The sequence below is a fragment of the Lampetra fluviatilis genome, chromosome 54 (assembly GCF_964198595.1).
Source record: "Lampetra fluviatilis chromosome 54, kcLamFluv1.1, whole genome shotgun sequence".
In the NCBI taxonomy this organism is placed as follows: Eukaryota; Metazoa; Chordata; class Hyperoartia; order Petromyzontiformes; family Petromyzontidae; genus Lampetra; species Lampetra fluviatilis.
In genome coordinates this window covers 4,693,947-4,711,261 of record NC_136328.1, presented here as the reverse complement: position 1 = coordinate 4,711,261, position 17,315 = coordinate 4,693,947, and the positions used below count along the sequence as shown (strand labels likewise).

At 52.9% G+C, this 17,315-nt stretch overlaps 1 protein-coding gene across 2 annotated transcripts in view; it reads left to right on the top strand.

Moving 5' to 3' along the window:
• Positions 1–17,082, top strand: part of LOC144949634 (cysteine-rich secretory protein LCCL domain-containing 1-like) — a 31,797-nt gene extending 14,715 nt beyond the window's left edge. Inside the window, exons 7-16 of one of the 2 annotated variants that reach the window (XM_078879613.1) lie at positions 1,742–1,842; positions 2,701–2,904; positions 4,180–4,240; positions 4,364–4,430; positions 5,169–5,299; positions 5,902–5,945; positions 8,860–8,932; positions 9,591–9,666; positions 14,216–14,349; positions 15,779–17,082. In XM_078879613.1, the coding sequence (XP_078735739.1) occupies positions 1,742–1,842; positions 2,701–2,904; positions 4,180–4,240; positions 4,364–4,430; positions 5,169–5,299; positions 5,902–5,945; positions 8,860–8,932; positions 9,591–9,666; positions 14,216–14,349; positions 15,779–15,830 (943 nt within the window). In that variant the 3' untranslated portion in view covers positions 15,831–17,082. The remainder of the gene's footprint in view (positions 1–1,741; positions 1,843–2,700; positions 2,905–4,179; positions 4,241–4,363; positions 4,431–5,168; positions 5,300–5,901; positions 5,946–8,859; positions 8,933–9,590; positions 9,667–14,215; positions 14,350–15,778) is intronic. The other variant, XM_078879612.1, reaches the window with a different exon arrangement.
• The last annotated feature ends 233 nt before the right edge of the window (positions 17,083–17,315 follow it).

Below are 17,315 nucleotides of genomic sequence, written 5' to 3'. Positions count from 1 at the left end.
GACTTCGAGGAATTTAAAAGGGGATAGAACAAGGGGAAGAGACGGTTAGAAAGAAGACAAAGTTCGGGCCTAAAGAATAGTGTTCGTGTCTGCAACAAAGGCTCCTAGTAAAGCAAGAACGTGTGTTGGTTGTCTTTACAAAAGGAAGAGCCGGCACTGCTGAGATCCTGGGTTCAAGCTCCGAGTGTGGCTGTATATTTGTGCAGTGGTAATGATGGAGACAGAGTTTTCTTCTCGAGGCAACACGTTTATTTAACAGTAACAACTATAACAAGAGGTCCCGAGCACAAAGGGGTATCGACCCCTCCACCCGATACCCTGGGGAGGTATAGCCTCCGGGCGAGCGTGTACTACTCACTGGGACCACTTCCTCGATATATCAGCCCTCCGGCTAGAGGACTAGCTGACCTGACCCAGCCAAGGTCCTCAGGTCCCGACCACTGGCCCTCTCAGTTCCAGCCCTGAGAAGGACGTCTGGTCCGGGGGTTCCCAAGGTCCGACCACTGGCCCTCTCAGTTCCAGCCCTTAGAAGGACGTCTGGTCCGGGGGTTCCCAGGGTCTGACCACTGGCCCACTCAGTCCCGGCCCTGAGAAGGACATCTGGTCCGGGGGTTCCCAGGGTCTGACCACTTGCCCACTCAGTCCCGGCCCTGAGAAGGACCTCTGGCCTGGGGGTTCCCAGGGTCTGACCACTGGCCCTCTCAGTCCCGGCCCTGAGAAGGACGGCGGGTCCGGATGTTCCCAGGGTCCTTTGCTAGGCTGGCTTTTCGGGTCTTCAGCTTGACGACGATTGGCAAACCCGTTCAGGGGTCCGCCTTATATACAGCTCCCAGTGTCACTCTGCCCCTGGCCACGCCTACTCTCTAGAACCTTCTGGAGGGACCTGGACTATTGCGTAATCCCCCAGCCCCCACTGGGGGCCTGGGGTGTATACCTCCGGTTCCCAACCGCCCTCTGGGTTCCCTTGCCTCACGGCGTTACTTGATACAGGCCGTACTCGCCGTTGCCCCCTGTTGACCAATGGCTGACGCTACACCAGGTGAGTAGTGGTAACCGCGTGTAACGCGAACAATACCCACGACATTTGTATGGGTTCACAGTGGCCGTGTTCAGCCACGTGTGGTTAAACCCGAGTTCTCAAGGCCGGTAAGTTGATGGTCTCAGCCTGGACACCATTGTAAGCGGATGTCGATGGGTCTTTATGTAAGTCAGTGGGTTTGCTGTGCGAGTCGATGGGTCTCTATGCAAGGCTCTGTGTAAGTCACGGGTGATCAGGCTGAGACCATCAACTCACTACAATTGAGATCCCCGATTGGTCAGGGATTGGAACTCTGGATCTCAGCAACATGATCCCTGATCTCTAAGCCATCCGGCCCTATCAATAACTTATTTTACTTATTTATAACTTATTTTACTTATTTACCAAGTAAGGTCCACTGAGTTATATTGCTCTTTTTCAGAAGCGACCTGGCCACAAATGATAGCCCAATTTATTGGCTTATCGTGTGGAAATGTGTAGCAGCCAAATACTGTAAATGAATGTTTCTTAACGTGGAAGGAATAACTGGAAGACCCGGAAAAAGAATCCACGCGTCCACGGGGAGAGAGAGAGACATACAAACTCCAAGTATACAGCAGGCGTCAGGGTCGGGATCGAACCCACGACCTCCTGTATACCAGGCAAGGTAGTTAACATCTCTCCACTGTGGCGCCTCCAACCCCCACTCTTTGTGTGTTCCAGGGGCAACTGGTGGGGGTCGGCCCCCTACAAGGTGGGGCGGCCGTGCTCGGAGTGCCCCCCCAGCTACGGAGGGGGCTGCCGGGACAACATGTGCTTCTGGGGTGCGGCAGTAGCAGCACCAACCCTGACACTACCACTGGGCCTGACACTAACAATCGCCCTGATACTGGGCCTCACACTAACACTAGGCCTGACACTAACTCTGGCCCTGACACTAACACTAGCCCTGACACTAACACTAGCCCTGACACTAACACTAGGCCTCACACTAACACTAGGCCTCACACTAACAATCGCCCTGATACTGGGCCTGACACTAACACCAGGCCTCACACTAACACTAGGCCTCACACTAACACTAGGCCTCACACTAACACTAGGCCTCACACTAACACTAGGCCTCACACTAACACTAGGCCTGACACTAACACTAAGCCTCACACTAACACCAGCCCTGACACTAACACTAAGCCTGACACTAACACTAGGCCTCACACTAACACTAGGCCTGACACTAACACTAGGCCTCACACTAACACCAGCCCTGACACTAACACTAAGCCTGACACTAACACTAGGCCTCACACTAACACCAGCCCTGACACTAACACTAAGCCTCACACTAACACTAGGCCTCACACTAACACTAGGCCTGACACTAACACTAGGCCTCACACTAACACTAGGCCTCACACTAACACTAGGCCTCACACTAACACTAGGCCTGACACTAACACTAGGCTTCACACTAACACTAGGCCTCACACTAACACTAGGCCTCACACTAACACAAGGCCCGACACTAACACTAGCCCTCACACTAACACTAGCCCTGACACTAACACTAGGCCTAACACTAACACTAGCGCTCACACTAACACCAGGCCCGACACTCTCCATAGCCCCTGAGACTGCCCTCAGTGTCGTCCTCCAGTGTCCCCCTCCCCCTCTCTCTGCAGGAGGGAGCGGCGAGCGACCTCTGCCCGGGCCCGACACGGGCACCAAGGTGGAGGAGGTGGACGAGGAGACCGAGGAAGAGGAGGGCCCGAACGAGGTGGAGCCGACCCGGCCCGCTCGCACCACGACCACCGCGTCACCCCCCGTGGCCCCACCGGACGCGAGAGAATTTGACATTCGCGAAGTAATAAGCGTAGAGGAAATGAGTAGGCGCCCTCTTCCCTCGCCTCTCCGCGGCACGCGCGCACACGCACGCACCCACATCGTCAGAATATTTATTTGACGCTGGAGGAATCCGAAGAGCTGTGAAGCTTCTTCTTGGTTTCGGCCACAACGCAAGCAGCCGTCCTCAGGTGGAGAACAGGTCTGTCGAGAAGACAGAGTCTGAATGACACACCCCAGGCTTGGAGCGACTATTTAAGCAGGGATGGAGGGGGGAAGAGCGCCTTGACAAAATAATTTGCATATCAAGAGGAATTTAGCATATTTATGGGAAATGCAGATATGCGATGTCTCCAGTAGGGGCAGGTCAGACGTTTCCGAACACAAAGACAAATGTCTCCCCCCCCCCCACCATACCCGTGTAGCCTCAACGGACTGTTGGGGCAAGTGCTGTTAGCGAGTACCTGTGAAGGTCGGGCACTGCGCACGAGGGGATTGGTGGCCAGCACCACGCCCAACTGCCTTTGTCTCCCTAGTGGTGATGTTTACACACCGCACCATAATGAACATTATGGCCGAACCCCAGGGTCCCATAAGCCCCCGGCTCTCGCATAAACTGCATTGCGACGTAATTTTATGTCTGTTGAAGGCGAATTCCTCTCGACGAGCTCTACACGATGCGCTAATCAAAGTTAAAAAGTTTTGTTTCTTCTGCGCATTCGTCCTCGCTGCGCTTGGACGACACGACAACAGAATGATCCGTGCCAGGCGGGTCGCGGCGTTTATGTGCGCAGTGGGACGGAGTCGCCAAAAAGAAATAAATTAATTACGATTTTGACTTCCATTTATTCGGGACCCCGAGGGTCCCGCCATAAGGTTCATATACTCATTTGAGGCTGAGTTGACGTAAGGGAGGCTCGTGACCTTTTCAGACATTCGTCACTGGTGTTGGCCGTGAGCGCGAATCGAACTCGGGTCACCGGGTTCGAGCACAGCGCGCTAACCACTACACGACCACTGCCCACACACAAACGCACACACATCGTACCAACCATACAACCGTGGGGCAACTGCAGTCATGACCATGTGTTGGGTCGTGGTGGGGATGGGATGGTGGTGCTGATGATAGCGTCGTGGTGGTAATGTTGTGGCGATGATACCAAGGTGGTGGTGATGGCATGGTGGTGTTGCGGTGACGATGACAGGACGGTAGCGGTGATGATGTCGCCGGAACGGTGGTGGTGCGGACGTATTGATGGCGTGGCGATGATGTGGTGATGTTGATGTCCATCAGCCTGTGTCGCCCTCTTGCCGTGCAGCTCAGAAGGTCACGTGCGACACCAAGCTACGCGATCGCTGTAAGGGCACGCCGTGCAACAGGTGAGCGCATTGTCACATCACCCCACTCGCCTGCGTCACGTGACCCCACACACATTTGTCACCCCCCCCCCCCCCCCACATCTGTGTCACGTGACCCCCCCCCCCCCTCTCACCTGTGTGCAGGTACGAGTGTCCTGCGGGCTGTTTCTACAGCAGTGGCAAGGTGATCGGCACCCTTTACTATGACATGGTACGAGGCATAATGGCACGTGCAAGTCACGTGTCACACGCTACAATGCATTGTACAACGTGGTACAATGACGTGGTACAATATGTTACAATGTGGTACGACGGACGTGGTACAATGTCCAGGTGGTCCCTGAGATACGAACGTCTGACTTGTGAACATCTGCACTTATGAACGAGCCCCCATAACATAGTGGCATTGTCTTTGTGCTGGTCGCCTTTTGGTGTCCTCTGGTCTAACACCGTTTGAGACTAGGCTCTAAAGAAAGCTGTCTCTGGTGTGGACCAATCAGTTTCAAAGACAATGCATCGTATACTACCAGAGCATGCATTTTTTGTATGTTCACCACAGGTATATGTGGTTAATGCAGACATGATTCCTTGCAAAAGGTTTCAGTTTGTTGTTTTAACATCTTAACACAACTGTTTTTTTGTCAGAAAGGGTGAAACATATTCTCATATTTTGATACTGGCAAGGGAGGTCCCATGACGTTGTTATTATATTATCGGTGGACCGATGCTCCGCGAGATGCCATCCCGTGCGATGCACACTCCTTAAAACGAAATGGTACAGTGCATTACAATGTGGTAGAACGACATCATACAATGTATTGTACAATGACGTGGTACAGTGCACTACAACACAGCATGCTGCGTAGCGGTCGTATGACTTTCGTGACCAGTGCCATGCTGATGACGTGACTGACGTGACGGTCGCGTGTTGGGTCACGTGGTCCCGCAGCAATCGAGCGTATGCCGCGCCGCAATGCATTATGGGATTGTGGACAACGAGGGCGGCTGGGTGGACGTGACGCGCAATGGACGCATCCCGTTCTTCGTGAAGTCGACCCGCGAGGGGATCACCTCCATCAGGTGACTCACACGACTGGGTTGCGGGAATGAGCGGCGGGAGTGAGGCTCAAGTGTGAGTCACGGGGTTGAGTATTAGGTGTGCGTCGCAGGCGTGAGTGGCAGGAGGCTCAGGCGTGAGTGGCAGGAGTGAGTGGTATGAGTGAGTGGTATGAGTGAGTGGCATTAGTGAGTGGCAGGAGTGAGTGGCAGGAGTGAGTGGCATTAGTGAGTGGCAGGAGTGAGTGGCAGGAGTGAGTGGCAGGGGTGAATCTCAGGGGTGAGTCTCAGGGGTGAGGCTCAGGAGTGAGTGGCAGGAGTGAGTGGCAGGAGTGAGTGGCAGGAGTGAGGCTCAGGGGTGAGCTTCAGGAGTGAGTCTCAGGGGTGAGTGGCAGGGGTGAGGCTCAGGAGTGAGTGGCAGGAGTGAGTGGCAGGAGTGAGGCTCAGGGGTGAGCTTCAGGAGTGAGTCTCAGGGGTGAGGCTCAGGAGTGAGTCTCAGGGGTGAGTCTCAGGGGTGAGGCTCAGGGGTGAGGCTCAGGAGTGAGTCTCAGGGGTGAGTCTCAGGGGTGAGGCTCAGGGGTGAGTGGTAGAGGTGAGGGTGACTTGCGCCTCTGTTTGTTCCACAGCAAATACCGCCCCGCCAACTCCTTCACTGTGTTCCGCGTGACGGGTGAGTGAGCGCAGCTCCTCACCACCACTCACTACCGCTCACCACCCGCTGTCCCTCACCCCTCAAACGTTCACCACCCCTCACCCATCACCCATCACCACCCCTTGACCCTCAGCATGCCTCACCACCTTCACCATCTCTGACCACTCCTGACAGAGCACCATGTTGGCTAGGAGATGTTAACTACCTCGCCTGGTATACAGGAGGTCGTGGATTCGATCCCGACCCCTGCTGCTGTATATTTGGAGTTTGCGTGTCTCTCTCTCTCTCTCATCATCATCACGGTGGCTAGGAGATGTTAACTCCCTCGCCTGGTATGCAGGAGGTCGTGGGTTCGATCCCGACCCTGACGCCTGCTGCTGTATATTTGGAGTTTGCGTGTCTCTCTCTCTCATCATCATCACGGTGGCTAGGAGATGTTAACTACCTCACCTGTTATGCGGGAGGTCGTGAGTTCGATCCCGACCCTGACGCCTGCTGCTGTACTTTTGGAGTTTGCGTGTCTCTCTCTCCCCGTGGTCGCGCGGATTTGTCTCTGGGTCCTTCGTTTTTTTGCCTCCACATTTACAATTGACATGACGCGTTTCGAGTGTTTGGCTGCTGCTGTACATGTCCACGTGATGATGAGCCGCTTCGCTGGGCTGTTATCATCTGTGGCCAGGTCGCTTCTGAAAAATGGCAATATAGCTCAGTGGGCCTTACCTGCTAAAATAATACTGATAGGAACCTCCTGGTTACACCAGCCCACAGGGGATTAGTCTGTCCGTCTGTCGTGCATCCAAAAATGGGAGGGGTGGGGCTGGGTGGAGAGGGGAGGGTGGGGAGGGGCTGGGTGGGAAGGGTGGGGAGGGGCTGGGTGGGGGGTGGGAGGGGTGGGGCTGGGTGGGGAGGGGCTGGTCACCCCGTGGTGCCCTTAAAAAACTCAACGTTTAACCTACTCACGCCGGCTTGTGCCCACCCTCACAGTCGGGCATATTTGTGGAATACACCACGCCGCCGTTGACCCTGGCCATTGACCGAGCAACTCAACGTTCCTACCAGCTCCCTCCGCAGAACAATGTGTTACACGTAGATTTGGTGATCGGTGCGTCACGCCTGACACTCGGCATGCTGTGTGTAACGCCGCTGGCTGGCCACGTGGATTGTCATGAAAAAAGATGTAAAGTTTTTCATGAAATGTTTATCATACGATAATTTTAACTAATTAATTATTAGTTATTACAAAAATAATACATTTATTCCTCAAAAATGTACACCACCGCTTTTGATAGGTGCGCCCCCGTTTTATTATTTTATCTTTTCGTTTTGCGCGGCCTCACAAAATAATAATAGTATATAATCTATTCGGTTAATTTGTGCGTGATAATATTTGTAGCAATTTTTTTGGACGTCGAATAGAAATTGAAATGAAGAAGCGGAATCCGCTTTTAATTTGAACTCAGTTCAGTTTCACTTTCATGACTTTTTCTCGCACTTAAGAGTGAAAATTCCTTCCGATCAATAACAAAAAGTAACTTTTCTCAAGTTCACATAAATTCAGAATCCAGTAAGTTATTGTAACCGAGTGCAATTCATTTCGGCAAAAGCGATAAAATGTTTTGCCGAAAATTAGTGAACAACGACCTGTCGTTCTGGTTTATAAATCGTAAAATAAATCACATTAATGCAGAATCCAGTAAGAACAACATTCATGTCAAGAAAAACTTTTGGGAGATGATCATCAATTTACACCAAATTTGATATATATAGAGATATGTTCGATTGAATAAATTCGATACAATTTTTAGATTTTTGTCTTTTTCATTCAACTTAATATTTATTAGGCCGTCATGTGACGTGCAATTAAACTAGTAAATAAATATTCTTGGTTCTTTCGGTAAAGTCACGTAGAAGGGAAATAATAAAATAATAAAAATATAAAACAATAAAATTCTCACGACGTTTCCACTGCTACACAAGCAATCATCATCAGGTGTGAAATCCACAGCAAGAACATTTTCTCGTGACTTTACCTAAAGAACCAAGAATATGAATCCCTGCAGTCACGAAAGCTTTAAATCTAAATGTAGTAAATAAATAGTTTAACAGCTTAGTTTCGACTGTATCCACCACCACCCGTGCCTGATGATGATGATGATGCTACCGCGGAGGGAGGGATGATGAAGATGATGATGATGCTTGGCAAGCCGCTTGCTCTTCCACTGATGAGCCTACCGGAAATCCGGGCGGCCGCCCTCAAAAGCACCCGTGCTAATCTCGCCCCGCTCACCCTCACCACTCACCCTCACCGCTCACCCTCACCGCTCACCCTCACCGCTCACCCTCACCCCTCACCCTCACCGCTCACCCTCACCGCTCACCCTCACCGCTCACCCTCACCGCTCACCCTCACCGCTCACCCTCACCCCTCACCCTCACCGCTCACCCTCACCGCTCACCCTCACCGCTCACCCTCACCCCTCACCCTCACCGCTCACCCTCACCGCTCACCCTCACCGCTCACCCTCACCGCTCACCCTCACCGCTCACCCTCACCGCTCACCCTCACCCCTCACCCTCACCGCTCACCCTCACCGCTCGCCCTCACCGCTCACCCTCACCCCTCACCCTCACCGCTCACCCTCACCGCTCACCCTCACCCCTCACCCTCACCGCTCACCCTCACCGCTCACCCTCACCGCTCACCCTCACCGCTCACCCTCACCGCTCACCCTCACCGCTCGCCCTCACCGCTCACCCTCACCCCTCACCCTCACCGCTCACCCTCACCGCTCACCCTCACCGCTCGACCTTCACCGGCCGGTGAGAACGGGGGGCCCGCCGCTCTCTCCCGCCCTCCCCTCCATCCCCTAACGGAGACGAGTGCCCCCCCCCCGCTGCCCCCCCCCGCTGCCACCCCCTCCCCCCCCCACAGTGAAGGCCCTGGACTGTGTCACCACCGTGGGCCAACTGTGTCCGTACAGGAAACCAGCGACGCATTGCCCCAGGTGAGCGTGAGTCCAGGTGAGCGTGAGGTGAGTGTGAGGTGAGTCCAGGTGAGTGTGAGTCCAGGTGAGTGTGAGGTGAGTGTGAGTCCAGGTGAACGTGAGGTGTGAGGTGAGTGTGAGGTGAGTCCAGGTGAGTGTGAGTCCAGGTGAGTGTGAGGTGAGTGAGTCCAGGTGAGTGTGAGTCCAGGTGAGCGTGAGGTGTGAGGTGAGTGTGAGGTGAGTCCAGGTGAGTGTGAGTCCAGGTGAGTGTGAGGTGAGTGTGAGTCCAGGTGAGCGTGAGGTGTGAGGTGAGTCCAGGTGAGTGTAAGTCCAGGTGAGCGTGAGGTGAGTGAGTCCAGGTGAGTGTGAGTCCAGGTGAGCGTGAGGTGTGAGGTGAGTGTGAGGTGAGTCCAGGTGAGTGTGAGTCCAGGTGAGGTGAGTGTGAGTCCAGGTGAGCGTGAGTACTGGGTCTGGGTGTGAGCCCAGGTAAGTTTGGTTGAGGTGATTGTTGTTCAGGTGGGGATTTGGGAGTCGTCGGGGTTTTGGGGTGAGTAGCGAGGTTTGGAGTGAGCATGATGGAGTCCTTGCTCCCTCACCCCACCTCACCTCACCTCACCCCACCTCACCCCACCTCACCCCTGTGTCTGCCCCCCCCCACACCCCACCCCCCGCCCCCCAGGGTTCACTGCCCCGCTCACTGCATGCAGCACAACCCTCATCAAGCGCGCGTCATTGGCTCAACGATCTACTCTGACGTGAGTGACACAAAGACAAAGATCCCCCATATAGCCTCACCAGGCTGTTGGGGCAAGTGCTGTTAGTGAGTAGCACCTATGAAGGCCGGCACTCCACATGGGGGGGGTGGGTCACCAGCACCACGCCCGGCCGCCTTTGTCTCCCCAGTGGTCTAGTTTACTACACACCGCACCAGGTACTCATTTGAGGCTGAGTCGACCTAGGGGTTAGCGTGCTGCGCTAAGAACCCAGCAACCCGAGTTCGATTGCTAACACCAATGACGTTTATTTGAATCGGTGAGTGTAATAGCGAGCGTGTTGGCGAGTACGATAGTGAGTGTGTTGGTATTGTAGTGGGTTAAATTCAAGCGCACACTGGAACTTGGGAGGCAACACTATTTATTAGGTAACACAACAATGAACGCTTCACACAACGACTTAAGGTGATAGCCACCTTCACTAACTTAACTCACACACGAGGATACTACATCACTGGGCCAGGACAGCCCAACACGCTGCCTGGTCCACTAGCGGAGACCCGAGAGCTTCATCCCAGAGTTGACCCAGCAGAACAACGCAGAACAGGCCCCGCTCTCCATCCACACACCGCTGATAACCACTCCGGCGTGGCCGGCTCTGCCCCAGGCCACGCCCCCCTTCCCGAACCTTCCGGAAGGCCCGAACCTCCAACCACGTGACCCCCCTGGGACCCCTGGCCCCCCTTTATCCGGTCACGTGTCCTGTTGGGTTCACGCAGAGTGTCACGGCCCGACACGACCCCCGTGACACCTGCCTATAGCCCCCCAATCGGGCCAGTAGAGTAGTGTCGTTCTACTACACTACACATATGGTAGTCAGCGTGTTGGTGAGTATGGTAGTGAGTGTGATGATGAGTATGGTAGTGAGTGTGATGATGAGTATGGTAGTGAGTGTGATGATGAGTATGGTAGTGAGTGTGATGATGAGTATGGTAGTGAGCGTGATGATGAGTATGGTAGTGAGTGTGATGATGAGTATGGTAGTGAGTGTGATGATGAGTATGGTAGTGAGTGTGATGATGAGTATGGTAGTGAGTGTGATGATGAGTATGGTAGTGAGTGTGCTGGTGAGTATGGTAGTGAGTGTGATGATGAGTATGGTAGTGAGTGTGATGATGAGTATGGTAGTGAGCGTGTTGGTGAGTATGGTAGTGAGTGTGATGATGAGTATGGTAGTGAGTGTGCTGGTGAGTATGGTAGTGAGTGTGATGATGAGTATGGTAGTGAGTGTGATGATGAGTATGGTAGTGAGCGTGATGATGAGTATGGTAGTGAGTGTGATGATGAGTATGGTAGTGAGTGTGATGATGAGTATGGTAGTGAGTGTGATGATGAGTATGGTAGTGAGTGTGCTGGTGAGTATGGTAGTGAGTGTGATGATGAGTATGGTAGTCAGCGTGTTGGTGAGTATGGTAGTGAGTGTGATGATGAGTATGGTAGTGAGTGTGCTGGTGAGTATGGTAGTGAGTGTGATGATGAGTATGGTAGTGAGTGTGATGATGAGTATGGTAGTGAGTGTGCTGGTGAGTATGGTAGTGAGTGTGATGATGAGTATGGTAGTGAGTGTGATGATGAGTATGGTAGTGAGCGTGTTGGTGAGTATGGTAGTGAGTGTGTTGATGAGTATGGTAGTGAGTGTGACGATGAGTATGGTAGTGAGTGTGTTGGTGAGTATGGTAGTGAGTGTGATGATGAGTATGGTAGTGAGTGTGATGATGAGTATGGTAGTCAGCGTGTTGGTGAGTATGGTAGTGAGTGTGTTGGTGAGTATGGTAGTGAGTGTGATGATGAGTATGGTAGTGAGTGTGATGATGAGTATGGTAGTGAGTGTGTTGATGAGTATGGTAGTGAGCGTGCTGGTGAGTATGGTAGTGAGCGTGATGATGAGTATGGTAGTGAGTGTGATGATGAGTATGGTAGTGAGTGTGATGATGAGTATGGTAGTGAGTGTGTTGATGAGTATGGTAGTGAGCGTGCTGGTGAGTATGGTAGTGAGTGTGATGATGAGTATGGTAGTGAGTGTGATGATGAGTATGGTAGTGAGTGTGATGATGAGTGTGGTAGTGAGTGTGATGATGAGTATGGTAGTGAGTGTGATGATGAGTATGGTAGTGAGTGTGATGATGAGTATGGTAGTGAGTGTGATGATGAGTATGGTAGTGAGTGTGATGATGAGTATGGTAGTGAGTGTGATGATGAGTGTGGTAGTGAGTGTGATGATGAGTATGGTAGTGAGTGTGATGATGAGTGTGGTAGTGAGTGTGATGATGAGTATGGTAGTGAGTGTGCTGGTGAGTATGGTAGTGAGTGTGATGATGAGTATGGTAGTGAGTGTGATGATGAGTATGGTAGTGAGTGTGATGATGAGTGTGGTAGTGAGTGTGATGATGAGTATGGTAGTGAGTGTGATGATGAGTATGGTAGTGAGTGTGATGATGAGTATGGTAGTGAGCGTGTTGGTGAGTATGGTAGTGAGCGTGCTGGTGAGTATGGTAGTGAGCGTGATGATGAGTATGGTAGTGAGTGTGATGATGAGTATGGTAGTGAGTGTGATGATGAGTATGGTAGTGAGTGTGTTGATGAGTATGGTAGTGAGTGTGACGATGAGTATGGTAGTGAGTGTGACGATGAGTATGGTAGTGAGTGTGATGATGAGTATGGTAGTGAGTGTGATGATGAGTATGGTAGTGAGTGTGACGATGAGTATGCTAGTGAGTGTGATGATGAGTATGGTAGTGAGTGTGATGATGAGTATGGTAGTGAGTGTGATGATGAGTATGGTAGTGAGTGTGATGATGAGTATGGTAGTGAGCGTGCTGGTGAGTATGGTAGTGAGCGTGATGATGAGTATGCTAGTGAGTGTGATGATGAGTATGGTAGTGAGTGTGATGATGAGTATGGTAGTGAGTGTGATGATGAGTATGGTAGTGAGTGTGATGATGAGTATGGTAGTGAGTGTGTTGATGAGTATGGTAGTGAGCGTGATGATGAGTATGGTAGTGAGTGTGATGATGAGTATGGTAGTGAGTGTGATGATGAGTATGGTAGTGAGCGTGATGATGAGTATGGTAGTGAGTGTGATGATGAGTATGGTAGTGAGTGTGATGATGAGTATGGTAGTGAGTGTGTTGATGAGTATGGTAGTGAGTGTGATGATGAGTATGCTAGTGAGTGTGATGATGAGTATGGTAGTGAGCGTGTTGGTGAGTATGGTAGTGAGCGTGCTGGTGAGTATGGTAGTGAGCGTGATGATGAGTATGCTAGTGAGTGTGATGATGAGTATGGTAGTGAGTGTGATGATGAGTATGGTAGTGAGCGTGATGATGAGTATGGTAGTGAGCGTGATGATGAGTATGCTAGTGAGTGTGATGATGAGTATGGTAGTGAGTGTGATGATGAGTATGGTAGTGAGCGTGATGATGAGTATGCTAGTGAGTGTGATGATGAGTATGGTAGTGAGTGTGATGATGAGTATGGTAGTGAGTGTGATGATGAGTATGGTAGTGAGCGTGATGATGAGTATGGTAGTGAGTGTGATGATGAGTATGGTAGTGAGCGTGTTGGTGAGTATGGTAGTGAGTGTGACGATGAGTATGGTAGTGAGCGTGATGATGAGTATGGTAGTGAGTGTGATGATGAGTATGGTAGTGAGCGTGTTGGTGAGTATGGTAGTGAGTGTGACGATGAGTATCGTAGTGAGCGTGTTGGTGAGTATGGTAGTGAGCGTGATGATGAGTATGCTAGTGAGTGTGACGATGAGTATGGTAGTCAGCGTGTTGGTGAGTATGCTAGCGAGCGTGATGATGAGTGTGGTAGTGAGTGTGACGATGAGTATGGTAGTGAGTGTGATGATGAGTATGCTAGTGAGCATGATGATGAGTGTGGTAGTGAGTGTGATGATGAGTATGCTAGTGAGTGTGACGATGAGTATGGTAGTGAGTGTGATGATGAGTATGCTAGTGAGTGTGATGATGAGTATGCTGGTGAGTGTGATGAGTATGCTAGTGAGCATGATGATGAGTATGGTAGTGAGTGTGATGATGAGTATGCTAGTGAGTGTGATGATGATTATGCTAGTGAGTGTGATGATGAGTATGCTAGTGAGTGTGACGATGAGTATGGTAGTCAGCGTGTTGGTGAGTATGCTAGTGAGTGTGACGATGAGTATGGTAGTGTGATGATGAGTATGCTAGTGAGTGTGATGATGAGTATGCTAGTGAGTGTGATGATGAGTATGCTAGTGAGCATGATTTATGAGTATGCTAGTGAGTGTGACGATGAGTATGGTAGTGAGCGTGATGATGAGTGTGGTAGTGAGTCCGTGAGCGAGGCGGCAGTGAGCGGAGTGACCTACCGGGGAGCCTTCGACGCTCTCGCGTGGCCTCCAAAAGTGCTCGTGGCCTGCGTCACAAGCGCCCTCGTGACGTCGCCGCCGCCGCTTTGGTGGGCGAACGGGCGACTGCCGCCGTCGTCGTCGATGTCGAAGCGAGTGAGCCGGCGATTGTTGTCGGCGTGCATCCCCCCCGGGCAGCTGTCGAGCGCGTGCCGCGTGGCGGTGCACGCCGGCGTGGTGCAGAACGCGCGCGGCGGCTACGTGGACCTGATGCCCGTCGACAAGAAGTCCGAGTACCTCGCCTCCTTCCAGAACGGCATCTTCTCCGAGAGGTGCGGCCACCTGCGTGCGTGTGTCTGTGCGTGTGTGTGTCTGTGCGTGTGCGTGTGTGTGTCTGTGCGTGTGTGTGTGCGTGTGTGTGTCTGTGCGTGTGTGTGTGCGTGTGTGTCTGTGCGTGTGTGTGTGTCTGTGTGTGTGTCTGTGTGTGTGTCTGTGAATGTGTGTCTGTCTGTGCGTGTGTGTGTCTGTGCATACGTGTCTGTGCGTGCGTGTCTGTGCGTGTGTGTGTGTATGTGCGTGGCTCTGCATGCGTGTGTGTATGTGCGTGTGTCTCTGCGTGTGTGCGTGTGTGTCTGTGCGTGTGTCTGTGCGTGTGTCTGTGCGTGCGTGTGTGTCTGTATGTGCGTGTCTGTACGTGCGTGTGTGTCTGCGTGTGTCTGTGCGTGCGTGCGTGTGTCTGTACGTGCGTGTGTGTCTGTGCGTGTGTGTGTCTGTGCGCGCGTGTGTGCGTGTGTCTGTGCGTGCGTGTCTGTACGTGCGTGTGTCTGTGCGTGTGTGTGTGTCTGCGTGTGTCTGTGCGTGCGTGCGTGTGTCTGTGCGTGCGTGTGTCTGTGCGTGCGTGTCTGTACGTGCGTGTGTCTGTACGTGCGAGTGTGTCTGCGTGTGTCTGTGCGTGTGTGTGTCTGTGCGCGCGTGCGAGTGTCTGTGCGTGTGTGTGGTGCATCTCCGTCAGTCGACCCATGGCACCTGCTGGGTCTGTCCCGTGGCCTCCTGCCAGCGGGCGTTCGACACCTCACGTGGCCTCAACGTGCACCTAGCCTGGCACCGTGGTGACGTCAGCGCCACTTAGTTGTTGTCGTTGATGCGAGGGGAGCGGTGGCTTCACGGTTTCGCTGCGCCACGAACCCGGCGCCCCGAGTTCGATTCCCCGCTCACGGCCACCAACACCGGCGACGATTATCCGAACTGGTCCTGGGCCTCCCCGAGGTCGACTCGGCCTCAAATGAGTACCTGGTGTGCGGTGTGTAAAACATCGCAAGCGGGAAGACAAAGGCGGCCGGGCGTTGTGCTGGCGACCCGCCCCCTCGTGTGCCGTGTCGGCCTTAATAGGTGCTCGCTAACAGCGCTCACCCCAACATTTAAGGCGATGGGGGGAGGGTCTGTGCGGTGTGAGTGTAACAACAAGCGGCGACGCACTACCGCTCGGCCATGTCACGTGATTGTGATGATGTCGTTGAGTTTGGTTGAGTGTGTGGTTGACTGTGGTTGAGTGTGGTTGACTGTGGTTGACCGTGGTTGACCGTGGTTGACCGTGGTTGAGTGTGGTTGAGTGTGTGGTTGACCGTGGTTGAGTGTGGTTGACCGTGGTTGACCGTGGTTTAGTGTGGTTGAGTGTGGTTGACCGTGGTTGACCGTGGTTGACCGTGGTTGAGTGTGGTTGAGTGTGGTTGACTGTGGTTGACCCGTTCGTTCTCTCCACAGCTTGCAGAACCCCCCGGGAGGGAAGGCGTTCCGAGTGTTTGCCGTCATCTGACCCCGTGACCCCGTGACCTGTGACTCTCTACGTACAACGATGAAATGCAACGAGCAGCGATCGGCCTCGTGGGGATAACGCGTCCGCGACACCACACTCACCACACTCACCACACTCACCACACTCACCACATTGACACCGCACTCACTACACTCACACCACACTGACGCCACACTCACCACATTGACACCACACTCACCACACTCCCACACCACACTCACCACATTGACACCGCATTGAAACCACACTCACCACACTCACCACATTGACACCACACTCACCACACTCACCACACTCACCACATTGACACCACACTCACCACATTGACACCACACTCACCATACTCACCACACTCACCACATTGACACCGCACTCACCACACTCACCACACTCACCACACTCACCACACTCACCACATTGACACCGCACTCACCACACTCACCACATTGACACCACACTCACCACACCACACTCACCACACTCACCACATTGACATCACACTCACACCACACTCACCACATTGACACCACACTCACCACACTCACCACACTCACCACATTGACACCACACTCACCACACTCACACCACACTCACCACACTCACCACATTGACACCACACTCACCACACTCACCACATTGACACCGCACTCACCACACTCACCACACTCACCACATTGACATCACACTCACACCACACTCACCACATTTACACCACACTCACCACACTCACACCACACTCACCACACTCGCCACATTGACACCACACTCACCACACTCACCACATTGACACCGCACTCACCACACTCACCACACTCACCACATTGACATCACACTCACACCACACTCACCACATTGACACCACACTCACCACACTGACACCACACTCACCACACTCACCACATTGACACCACACTCACCACACTCACCACATTGACACCGCACTCACCACACTCACCACACTCACCACATTGACATCACACTCACACCACACTCACCACATTGACACCACACTCACCACACTCACCACATTGACACTACACTCACCACACTCACCACACTCACCACATTGACACCACACTCACCACATTGACACTACACTCACCACACTCACCACATTGACACCACACTCACCACACTCACACCACACTGACACCGCACTCACCGCACCGCACTCACACCGCAGCACACGCACCTCGTGTGAGGGTTTCGAGGGCACAGAGGGCGGGCGGGAGGGTTAAGGTCTAGATTTGGGGGTTGAGGTGAGTCTCGGGGTAAAGTGGATAGAGGTGAGGCTATGGGTAAGGGGGTAGGGGTGAGGCTATGGGTGAGGGGGTAGTGGTGAGGCTATGGGTGAGGGGGTAGTGGTGAGGCTATGGGTGAGGGGGTAGGGGTGAGGCTATGGGTGAGGGGGTAGGGGTGAGGCTATGGGTGAGGGGGTAGGGGTGAGGCTATGGGTGAGGGGGTAGGGGTGAGGCTATGGGTGAG